The sequence below is a fragment of the Chaetodon trifascialis genome, chromosome 18 (assembly GCF_039877785.1).
Source record: "Chaetodon trifascialis isolate fChaTrf1 chromosome 18, fChaTrf1.hap1, whole genome shotgun sequence".
Lineage (NCBI taxonomy): Eukaryota > Metazoa > Chordata > Actinopteri > Chaetodontiformes > Chaetodontidae > Chaetodon > Chaetodon trifascialis.
In genome coordinates, this window is record NC_092073.1 from 8916446 (window position 1) to 8929419 (window position 12974).

Sequence of the window (12974 nt, forward strand, 5' to 3'; positions counted from 1 at the left end):
TAGAATCGATGGATGAGAGAGGATTTACTGTAGGGCGAAGAGGGGAAAAACTGTTATTTAATGCTCGTGTGTGAACAGAATAATGAAGCAGCCAGGAAGCTCACATGTGTGCGCTCATCATTATCAATGCACTAATCTGCCATTAAGCAGTTCCATCAGCTACATGGATTTAATGTGCACTGGATGAAACGTTTATTTACCACTTACTACGAGTCAACCGCCATCAGATATATTTACATATCGAAGAAGTGGGAGGTTGCTCTCGACCCCTCGTACAGAGTGAGGTGAGAATATCATAAAATATCACATTCTGTATACGGGCAGAGCATCTCAGCTAATGACACAGGCCTCTTTACTGTACAGAGATAATGCACTGCTGCCCATAATGCTTCCCACTTATCATATAATGCTGTAATCCTTAGTAGATATATTGCATCTTCATAGGCTTATTACCAAATAGATAAAGGCATAAGAAACCATTTGCTCAACGCCTCGCACCCAGTGATTGGCCAATCATAGCTTACTATCTCTAACAAGACACGTCTCGCCTGTCAAGCTCTGGACTACCAAGGCCAGGGAGCACATTAACGAACTGGGAGAAATGGGGGGCGAGCTTGACAATTATTGGTTTTGATGTCATTATTCAAAAACTTCTTGAACTATTTGGATACAGTTGTTATGTAGGTAATTTGTAGGCGCAATTAACAGCATATATACTAGAATTAAAAGAAATATTTGCTAGAAACAACAAAGCTGACATTAGACGACAACATCAAACGTTACACAACAGACTGGTCATCAAAATTAGAGAGATTCCAATAAATAGAAACTGAAGGTTAAGACAGGATGAGGACAATATTGTAGGTCAAAAAACTGCTTTCAAACCTAAAAAATGAAAATGTCATGCAGGAAAACTTTGATGAGTATGAAACATCAGTTTGTTGTCTTGCAGGCACTTCTTACGATTGCCCTCGGTCTGCAGGTTTGCACATCTATGATGTAACGTTAGTATTTCTCCTAGAGCTGGTCCTGGGTGTTACTAAATCAGAGTGGAGGCTAAGGTTAGCGGCGCAGTCTTAATTTGATTTAGAGAAGTCTTCTACATGGACCAACAACTGGTGAGAATGCTGACATCTTCATGTAGCTTCAGCCTCCGTCTTTGAACACAGAATCATCTGTGCAGCTGTCAAGGACATTTTTTACAGTGTTTATGTTCAGAAAAAGGAAACATTAAGAAGTTCCCTGGAGACAATTTTTTCAGCCAACGGTAGCTTAACTGTGATGGAATCTAGGAAAACCCGTCACATGTCGCACTGGCACTTCCAGGAAAACATGAAAATAGGTCGAAAGTCAAAATATTGGTGAAATTTTCATTAAATTATTATTTTACAACATCTTATCTATCATTCCTGAAAATATCTCACTATATTTCGCTTGTTTAATATGTTAAAAACGATAATTAAATTAGACACTCTGTTTGTTGTTATCTCCTAACTAACTAACTAACTAACTAACTAACTAACTTGTTAGTCTACATAGCCTACGAAGACAGTTTAACTATCATAGTTAGGGCGACCAGATGTCCCACTTTGTGCAGTACAGTCACGCATTTCCATTACTTTTCACACATTCCGCAAATTGTAATGTTGTCGCAAATTGTTATTGATAGTGTTGCTAACAATTCGCGACATCACAATTTGCAGGATGTGTGAAAAGTAATGGAAATGCGTGACTGTCCCACACGAAGCGGGACATCTGGTCACCCTAATCATAGTAAACCACATAACATGAAGACCAAGTCATATTAATGCGCATTTTCGCGCCAGTCTTATGTGAGCTATGCATCAAAACATTATTTTGACACCTCAGTCAGATGCTATGAGATACACAGAGAGAGATGTTGAAGCTTCAGAGGGGGAGAGAGTTTGAGGTAGCTGGTCGTGTTCTGATTTACAATCCTTGTCTTTAAACCTGTTTTTCTCAAAATTCTGCTCCAAAAAAATCCTACTGATCAGCTGACTTGATACAAACCAGATATAAAAATATTGAAAACAGATTTGAAAAGAGCTTGATATAGGTGATATTAAAATCTCCAAAAGGTAAAAATTCGACATGTGACTGGTTTTCCCAGATCCCATCACAATTAGCTGGCGAGCTGCAGTGGATAAAATCCACCTGCAACATTTGTGATTTTAGATGCTGTTGAGGTATGGCAAGTTTGCTTTTGTCTGAAGTCAAGGACTTACTGTTCAAACAGTATTAAGAATTTGGAGTAGCAAATCTTGCACTGTTAACATTGTAACCATGAGCCGTACAAGAACATAAGCCTTTACTGGCGCAGCTTCAGTAAGTGGGCTTAGTGATCGGTCAATTACGCTAAAGAACTTGAAGCTAACTCATATTAATACCATGCTATCTGCCAACCTTCCAAGAACAAACTTGGACAGTGTCGACAGAAGCTACCAACCTCTCAAGCTGCTCAGATTCATATTAATGACCTAAAAAAGACCTATCAAGGATGGACAGCGGTGATTATGGTGATTGAGTGTCCACTTCAGCCTAAGTTCTGTGGAGCCACAGCAAGGTAAAGACAAGTCTCTTTGGGAGAAGACATGCTGCAGTGTGTCCCCACGCGCAGGTTTGGTGAAATCAACTCATTTGCAGGTTGTTCAGGTGTAGGATTTTCTCCGACCTCTGGAGAGAGCCCTCAGGAGAGGCCCTCTTGTAAAATGCTCCATCTTATTAATGGAAATAAATGCTGTTAGTGCCCCACCCCCTCCTCGTCGCCCACCGCCCCCTCCAGCAATAAGACGTGTCTATTCTTGGCTAAAGTCCCCTTCATTAACGTTATCTCAAATAGGCACCCAGTCTGATGGTGAGAGAAGGGACGGCGCTCGCTTAAGCTGCTTCATCCAATTTCATTATTCCATATGAGGCGGGGTATCAGTGTTAACTTTGCTGTGTCAGCACAGCACGAGGTAGTTGTGCTGTCATGTGGCTGAAGCGGGACATCAGTCACCGAGAGTCAACAGTGTAGAGTCTGCCTGCAGATCTGATGCTGTCAAATGGCATTCGTTCACAGCGCTCGTTTGTGACTTTTATTTTGAAACTCGGTCAAATGACAGCCAAACACATTTCACGGCTGACTTTCTGCATTTTGGCCCGAGTCTGTGAAACAGCAAAAAAAAAAGCTTTTTTGGTGCACAAGTTCTAACACCTTCTTCAGCTATTTTCTGCTCATGAAATATGTCCCTTTTCACAGTAGCAGCTAGCGTGCTGTGAATATGCACAAGCAAGCCGGAAGACAACAATAACAGTGTGTGCTGCTGAAATGAGACGCAGGAAAGTGGAGAGAGAGAAAACGAAAGAGGAGAGAGCAAAAAGAGAGAGAAGAGGGATGAAGAAAGTGTGAAACTGTGGACCGTCAAATGATCTGGCCTCTCTCCAGGCATGATGACTCAGGGATGATGGCACAGTTAGAGCTAATTAGGATCATAAACTGGAGAAATGTTTTGCCACCACGATGTGTGGGGCACTTCCACGCTATTGGCAGAACTTCAGATTAGATGTGAGAGCGTGTCTGGACAACAGTATAAACAGTGAAATAAAAAAAGGGAAAGAATCAGCTGCCTTCCATCAACAGCTCCACTGACACTTTGTGAAATATGAAGTTCAAGTCCACACTGAACAATTCGCTTTTTGTTTGAAGCTGGCGTGAGGACAGGAGGACGTGCCCCTCTCACTTTTCCACTGTTACACTTTCAGCTTGATCTTCATACTCAAATAAAAAAAAAAGGAAACTAGTCTAGCTGTGAGAATCCAAATGCATTATGAGCACTTAGCTTTACAAGCAGCTGTGAGGACTGTTTGGCTGACTTTTTCTGCATTTCAACTCCCAGACTACATGCGCGGTGCCCAATCTCCTCAGTGGATTGGTTGTTAGGACTTTTGCAGCCTGAGATGAAGACTGCAGACACTGCTCAGGGCTGAAAAAAGCCCTGCATGTGTTTCCCATAGAAAAAATCTATCCACAATGCATTTTTCTCTAAAAAAGAACTGAATGTGAAAGGAAAGGTGGCAGTAAAGATTCAAATCCATCATCCATCATCAGGGCTCTTGAGGAAAGCGAACATAGTTTCCATAGGGTTAGTGGACTCCTCACTTCATTATGTCACAGGAAAATGCGTTTTGACTGAGTCGCTGTCTACGCAGACATACATGTGACGAGAAGAAGGCAAAATCAAAATAATAGTTCAGAAGTGTCAATGAACAAGAAAGTTACACCTGGATAGAAAGATCACATGACAGTTTACCTTCTTGCTAAAGCTGCTGCGATGCGTTCACTGAACGCTTGACATGAGATGTAAAACAAAATTGAGAGCTGAGGTTCAAATAGCAGTGAAAGGGCTGCGCTTTGACGTGACTTTGTTCCTCCACATCCAACGCCACCTCAAAATCTCTTGACAGTCGCTACTAGGCAGCTCCACTCCCTCTTTTTACGCCGTCAACTCTCTCATGTTGTGTTGTCTAGTGGACTGCAGACACACAAACGCTGACAGGAAGCGATAATGCTGCTGACTTGCTGTGCTGCATCTCTGTTTATGAGGACTGACAGTTCAGTGCGAACGGCAGCACACCAGCTCGTACTGTACACACACAGGGAAAACACACACACGCACACACAGCAGACAAATCTACGCTAATGCAGACCACACATGCACGCAAACAAATTAACACAGGGACGCATCATCTGATTCACTCTGCAGCACAATTCCCATCACGGCAAGTCATACATTAGCGCTGGTAAACTATACTGCAGCATGACAGTTATTGTTTTTAAAGCTGTTGTGGACAGACTGATGGAGCGCAACACATGACTAACTGAATCTAATTTCTATGTTTTGTTGTCATAGCAACAAGTGCAACAAGTTGCTTGTGATGTGAGTAATACGCTTATCTCTTCAACTGTGGGAGTCATCAAACAGCAGACTAATTAACTTAAGTGTCACCTTCTGAATTTTTTAAGTCTGCATCTGTGCTTTTGATACTCGTGATTCATTTTCTCCACAACCTGACTGAGGCACCTCTCAGCATCGGTTGCGTGCGTGCGTTATTGAGACGATTTGGCACGGAATTTGTTTTCTGTGCCTGAACTTTAAGTACAATTTCTCACTGCCGAGCTCCAAAAAGCCAAGAGGGACTATTACGAGATAATTACTAATTATGCTAATGTGCTAAAGTTGTGCTATTCCTTTTCCTTGGTCATTTTATCAGCTGTCCTCAAGAGACCACAGTCAGTGGTAATAACCTTTTTTCTCTCAGCTAAACACTCAGTCAGTTAGAGGACGCTGTGTCCTAAACCGCCGACTCCTCCGCCGCTACTCTTAATCAGGAAGTGGCTGTAAATTCACAAAGCCATGCATGCGCACACAGAGGAGCGCCGCGCCGTTTCCATCGGCACTGACCTTCATTAACCTCATAAATGCCAGCGGTGTTTTTGTCGCAGCTCTTAATGCGGTTATCAGCACAAACACAAACAAATGTGACAGAAGCGTTTCAGGGCTAAAACTAGAGCTTTGCATCTGTGAAATACATCTCTTTTTCCCTCCCTCGACTCGCAGACTGTGTGACATTGGGCTGTCCCAACATGGAAACCAGCACCAGTGACTACAGTAACACACACACACCCTCCTGCTGTGTGAATAAACCCACATTAGGATACCGGTGGCATTGACAATTTGCAAGATGTGCGTTTATTTAAGTCCTCTTCCTGTCTGCGTCTTGCTGCACTAGGATTTATTTACAAATGGATTGAGAATGTAAATGTAGGCCATTGCAGAATATATAATGTACTGTTGCAATGCTTGTGCACAGGCTCACAGGTACTGTTACATCGGTGTTGCACCAAGCACACAAAGACCTAATTGATCAGGTAAGATTAAAAGTAGTCTCGCCTGACACAGATCAGCCTCTTCCTCTCTGCAGCTCTCATTTTCATCTGGAGTACCCCACCACAGAGCCCACATACAGTATTTGGACTGTTTACACCATTGCAGCTGGAGTGTAACCAGTCTAACTGTTTTTCAAAGAGAGCTGGGTGCAGTATTATCTGCCACTGAGCAGATCCCTGACTACTTCTTACTTCCTTTTATTATTCACAGATAGCTTTTTATTGATGCTATCAGTCAGCCTCTATCAGACGCCATGTGGAAATTGTGCTGCATATAAAAGAGACCTATTTTCAGAAATTGTGTTCATTTCTTTGTAATTCTTTTGTTGCTCAAAAACCCTGCAACTGAAATTTTGCTCTCACTTTTAGGAAGGTGAGAAAATGGTATTAACGCCGCGTAAAAAGGGACTTTAAAGTAACTTCATTACAATTACAAAGTCAGCTGCAAAGGTGTATCGCAAATGATAAATTCAGCAACATTTGTAAGATATAAGAGGTTTAAAATTTGTGCCAGCCGACAAAGAAACCTGCAAGAGACCAAATTAGCACTTAAAAGCTCTTTTTCTGGGGAGGTGGCAGGGAGGGGCCTTCCTGGTAGTCTAGCAGCCTATGATTGATACCATGCAGCCATAATGTACCCAGTCCCACTCTGGATGAGAGCCTTTCTTGCATGTCAATCCCACCCTTTTCCCACTAACATATAAATACAAAATGGCTAAAATACACTATCCTACAATGAGGAATTACAAATGGAGTGGAAATCAGGACATTTGCAAGGCGAAGACAAACTTTAGATTTCATGCTCCTGTAAAAGCTGAACAAAAAAAAAACCTGACACAATCATGACTGTATATCATGAAACTAAAACAAAGCTGCTGTTGCTCATTACAATACATGACCTTTTGGAGATGCAAGGATTTCATCCAGCAGTGAGAGTTTTGTGTCAGGCGCAGCAGCCATTAATTGAAAATAACTGGATGCAGAAACATACCTGTCTGGTTGAGCCAACACAAATTGCGGATTTGTCAGAAACAGTAAAATCCTAATGGAGGTTATGTGTTCCCTGGCCTCCGCTCTCCACCCTGACCTCTGCCCTCGCCTTGACACAGCCTGTATTGCCGTCATCAGCCATAAGAGGGGCGTCGGCGACACTGCGCAGTCAGTTTCCTCTCACTCTTCCCTCCTCTGCTGAGCTGCTCGTCAGACACCCGGAGCAGCCCTCAGAGAGCATCGAGCAGGCGATGACCATCATCCCCTGCCCTGCACCGCCGCCCCCAGCTCCTCCTGCCTCTGCCTCAACTTTCATCACCACCCCGACAGTCCACACTCGACCCCTCCGCGAGGAACGACAGCGTAAACAGTAATTGCTACATAAATTATGCTACACTCTGTGTTTTTCACATTCCCCCCTCGGCGCTCTTGATGATACGCTGATATACTGTATGCTGAGAGTACAGGGTGATAAGTGTGGTTGTAAAAAATAATGTTGGCCTATAAATCTCTGCTGTGCTTATTTTTATTCATAAAAAAAACACAATGTGGATAAAACACGAGGAATATGTTGCACGTATGCCACAGTTTAAGGTAGGAGAGAGGAAAAAAAAGGGCATGTTATGCTGATGATTGTCAGGTTTGCTTTCACAGACAGCAGCTACATCCACAGCTCCAAAAGGCTTTCATTTGTGACACTGACATTCCACAGGGACGTAATTTTAAATCACAAGACGGGGATTAATTAAGAGACGGACACACAGCGTGTCCATGAATCCTTCTAGGAGCAACGACACCAGTCAAACACTGTGCCTGAGGGAGGGCAAACAAACGCAGAGCGAGGTGTACGACCGGTGTAGGACCAGCGTAACCTGAACAATACGAGGAGGCAGCGGCTGGCAAAGTGCGAGGGAAGAGCAGCAGAGAGCGAAAAACGCCGGCCACAAATTTAGGAAAGTGTGTGATTTCTGTGAATGCTCCGAGCATAGAAGAAACATAAGTAAAAATAAATCTCTGATCTTTAATCTTTATTCTGCACTTATTTGTTTTTGCACTCTGCAGCCGCCCAAAAAACGAACAATTGCAAAAGATGAGTGGTGGGAAAGAAATTAATAATAGCTGGGGTGGGGGTGGGGGCGGGACAACCTTTTGAATACACACACACAGCTTTTATTCAGTCCGTGCACAAATAATATGTAGCCTTTTCCGAGGATTAAGACCCAAATGCCATGCAATAATCCCTCTGTGACTTTTTGCCTTAAGGTCTAGAAATTAATTGTGTGAAATCTCAAGATGATGATCAGCTGGCATTTGAGCTGAAGGATGATGGATAAAAAAAAAAAAAAAACACACTCAATCCAGCTTTTGTGTAATTCGTGGTCAAGTTTGAAGAAGGGAAAAAAAAATCTTTCAGTCATAAACTGCGAAACATTTACAAATTCTGGATCTCTGGGAGCTCCTTCAGTCTTTCCTCGGCCACACACGCCAAAAAAAGACAGGAAAAAAAAAAACAGAGAGGGAAACATCCAAGCAGGAAAGTACAGATCTGACTGAATGTTTCAGCTGCTGGAGCACAGTGATCCCACCTCCTGCAGCTCTGGAGGAGTCAGCGGCCATCAGCACTTCCCAAAGACACAGTTCATTTACAACCAGTCCCTGAACTGGCCCCTAATGTCCCGTGTTATCAGAATGAATCAGCAGCGCTGATAAATTAGCCGTTCGGAAACACGCTGCGAAGGCCTGTCAGCTAATGTGTGCGCGTTTGTGTGGTACTCATATGCAATGCTTAATGTTGTGGAACCAATTCTGTCGTTTCCATTATGTAAATACATTTGCCTCAGCACTATATTTTATGTATTGTCTCTCTTGTCTCAATTACTTGGGCTATTAAAAATCAAGAGGTTATGGAAATGAGGTGCAGTTGTCTGTTTGTAGTTTGATGACAAGTGCAAAGTGTTTATGAAAGCTCGTTATGCATTCAATTGCAGTCGGATACGTCAACACGCTCCGAGCGTTCATCCATATTCCACAATGCAATGGGGTGGCGCGTCAGTTTCTCCAAGCATAAACAACACTAACAGTAGTGTTATCATCTGTTATACATATGAATAAATAAAAATAAATGTGTCACTGCTATTTTATTTAGATCTTCTCTGCTTTCTTATGGAGGAGGCAGAAGATGTGAAAGCGGAAAAAAAAAACATATTTCTGTGAGTGTTTGTGGCCTTTGCCAGAGCAAATAAGTGTGTGATGCTTCAGTTTGGGTAACTTACTGTTAATTAGCCAAAGTACCTCAGGAAATAATCAGGAAAACTAAATCATGGAGAATCTCTTAAGAGGCAGTTAAGCTTTTAAGTATCGACGCTTTCACTGACATATGGAAATAACTCCTTTTTTAGGCTTTTGTTAAATGTCATTTTCCCATTTTGTCACAGTGAGGCACAATATGAAATAAGTTAAAATTACTCAGCAAGCACTGATGAATTTTAACAGTGAGCAACACTGTGGTAAATTGTCACCATTTTGTTATAGACAAAAAAAAAAAATACAGAATGCCAAAGTGAAAGGGGGTGAGATGGAAATGTGCGATCAGTCAAAGTGCTGTCATTTTTTTTCCCCCAGTAAAAGCATAAATGGCATTAATGTGCAGCTGTTGTTGGCAGAGAAAGTGTACATCTCCTTGCAGTTTGCAGGGCGTAAAATAACACAGGGGATTTGTTTACCATGAGCTCCGGCCAGCATCTCTTTCACTACCACGCACCAGAAAATGTTGCATTGTTATTATGTTTCAGTCACACAAAATCAGCAATTTCCATGTCCATTCCAGATGTAATTAACTGTCCTACAGTATGTCTTAGAGGTTTCATACACTGACTTGACACTCATTTATTCATTAGGGACACACTATACAGCAGTGTCAGAGACTTTAATTCAAGAACACACAAATAAAAACAGCAGCATGAAATTAAATATTATTCCAAACATCTAATGGCATTTCCCCTCTCTGTTTCTCTCCCTGTTGAGGGCTCAGAACTGTTTCTCAAACTTTAGACTTTTAAGTGTTGACTACAGTTGAATTATGCACAACAGAGCACTGAAGTTCACGCCTCTAATGAGGCAAAAAATAGTTTTCTACAAAGAAGAAATTCTTAGGAATAAGACTGGTGAATTGGAGGCTGTTGGTATGCTACAGGAGGCTGAGAGCATGGACATTTAAGTGTTTTGTTTACAAAAACAAAAAGAAAATCGCAGTTTTATTACAGTGCCGCATGGCTTAGGCTGTAGGCCATTAGTTTAAATATGAAGTCACTAAAAGAAGCTGAGCCTGATTTAAATGATGGAAGAAATTTGTTGTTTTCAGAGAGGAAGTTACGATGTTCGGTGACAGCGCCGAGTCCTTTACTGATGCATCAAAACAAAAAAATCTGGTATAAAATACGAAAAACAAGCCGCTTTTCTTTGTACACCTTCGTTCAAACTTCTATTGACGCAAATCGGTCGTTTCATTTTCACAGTCCTCGTCGACGTTAGAGGCGATGGAGGCGTTTTAAGGACAAAAGACGCAGCAGCAACTAAAGTTTCCCAGGCAAAGACAATGCGTCACTTCAGGCCGACGGCGCATCTCAAGAGAAATCATTTGCTCATGTTGGTTGTTTCACTGTGTCAAGCTGCGAAGTGAAGCCGCCGCGGAGCGTAACCGCACGCGAGGCTGGAGCGGCGCGGGTCGACCGGGCTGCCGCGCGCTCCGATGCCCCGCCAAGGTGCGCACGACCTCTGCTCGCACTGCGAAGAGAACACACGCAAAAAGGGAAAGAAGTGCTGTAAAGTTGTACCTTTTCTCTTCGATCGCCTCCGCCTTCTCCTCTTCAGCTTGCATTTGACCTGGCCGCTCTGAGCCCCCGACGCGCGGCTGTTGTTTCCAAGTACGGATGCCATCGGCGCAGCCTTTGGAGCGCAGCGCAGGAATAACTTGGACTCGGCGGCTCGACTCTCCTTTGTACTTGTCTCGCTTCAGCCTCCGTTGCTCTCTGATAACGCAGCGTCCTCGGGTTTGACGTAGTCTCGGACTATATTTTCAGCTCGCCCTCTTTTTTTATCCCTCCAAACCAGGGGGGAGCGCGTCTTGCTGTTCCTGTATCACCTCTGAAACTCCAGCTCGCCTCCAGCTCACGGAGAGCCTGTTTGCAGCGCAGCGTGGCAGCTCTCAGCGGCGCTGATACCGGCGCTGTTTCCTCCGCGCCTCTCCGCCAGTTTTCCGCGCCTCTGCAGAAATTTTGGCATCAGCCACTTTGAATTCAATCATGCAGGACGCCTATCTATTTGCTGCCTAGCTTTCTAATTAGGGTCCAATCGTGGCTGTCTGGGAGGTGTGACATCACCAGCGACACCCACCAACTCACACCCCTTATTCACCCGCTGCTTTTTTTAAACGTTTCTTACGTTTGGACTCATTCCTCGCACTTTTTCATTCACTTTTTTCCCCCACACTGCAGGGGGAGTCTGTTCTTGACCGCTCTCCACGCAGGGTGGGGTCAAGGGTCAGCCCGGTAGAGACTCTTGCTCAAGAGCACTCCAGCAGGTCGAATGTTTAGCAACGTGAATATGCTTATACTTGCTGCAAACTCACCACCAACTTGAGGCTAAAAGAACAGGGTCACACGTTGTTTTGGACACTAAAACACAAATTCTCCACTCGGCACAGAGTCCTCTGTTACATCCATCCTCCTCTTTCTCCTTGTGAGATTTGGGATTTTTAATTTTCTTGCAGGATTATGGATTCGAAATAATGCAGCAAAATAAAGTCCTCAAAGGGAGATTACTCTAAGATGCATGATGTTCAATAAGCACACACTCAATAACTTTGCTAAAAGAAATCCATCTTTCATGTGCTGTTTGAGACAAACTCTGTTCCCCGGCTTTCTAATCTCACCAGCGTCCTAATGACAAAATAATATGTCCTCTTTTATTTTGAAAATCCTGTTTGGAGGTTGCAGGTGACCTTCAGCGCAGTAGGCACAATTCCTACTGACAGTGTGTTGCAGCCACAAAGTTTGAAGATTGTGACATTTTGGCATTTTTGTGTGAAAGTGCAGTGTCGAGGCTTTCAGAAAGCATCTGTGGCTTTCCTAGCTGGAGGTTATTGTTTTATTCCCCCAGCCTCGACTGTGGAAGGTCAGGTGTGGGTTGGGAGGAGGCGCCTATACATTCAAGGCCAGTGCAGTAAAAAAATGGAAAAAAAGAAATGCAGGTTAGAGCCTCTGCAAAAATACTGGTTTGTTTAGCTTTAAACGTGTGTTTCTGTATTACCAGCTATTGAACAAAAGGAATAATGACATCTAAAATAAATGACAAATTGGTCGTCTATTGGCGTAAATGCTGTTATTCTCCCTAAAAACATCTATTACACCCTCACCAGCATTCAGCCATTTTAATGTTAAAGGGGAAAAAAACAATGCATTTGCAGAAAAAGCAGATGTCAGATTGAAAAGTCACTTTGAGGCTCTGTTGTCGGGCGGAAACATTTCCTCCCGGCCTGAGGGGCAAAGAGAGGGGGAGAGAGGGTGAGGGGCTGAGCGCCAGGCTGCAGCCTGCCCTCAGGACGCCCACAAATATCCATGTAAATTGCAGTTTAAGAGAAATCAATACAAGTGACAAGTTGCCAATGCCACTATCTGGGGCAGTAATGAAGGTGTGCTGGCAGGGGGGCTGGAGCGTACATAGATAACAGCAAACAGGCTGGGTGGGCCGTGGTACAGGTCAGAGGTAGGTCCTGGCAAACACATACACGAACACACACACACACACACACACACACACACACACACACACACACACACACACACACACACAGCAAGGTCAGTCACTGTCGGATGGATGCAAAGTGTCAGTGAGGGCTTAGAACTAAGCGAGGACATCTCTACTATGACCACTCATATACCTCCATGTTCTGCCATGGTTCTTTGACATATGGGCCGTGCATTGTATATGACCAGCCAGCAGATGTGAGTTAGACACGTGTAAAAAAAAATAATTT

General features: G+C 43.4%; 1 protein-coding gene across 1 annotated transcript in view; it reads right to left on the minus strand.

Annotated features, from left to right (window-relative positions):
• The window catches only part of adarb2 (adenosine deaminase RNA specific B2 (inactive)), a 169008-nt gene extending 157758 nt beyond the window's left edge, over positions 1-11250 (minus strand). Inside the window, exon 1 of the mRNA XM_070985573.1 lies at positions 10774-11250. Within this exon, the coding sequence (XP_070841674.1) occupies positions 10774-10876 (103 nt within the window). The 5' untranslated portion in view covers positions 10877-11250. The remainder of the gene's footprint in view (positions 1-10773) is intronic.
• Positions 11251-12974: the final 1724 nt, after the last annotated feature.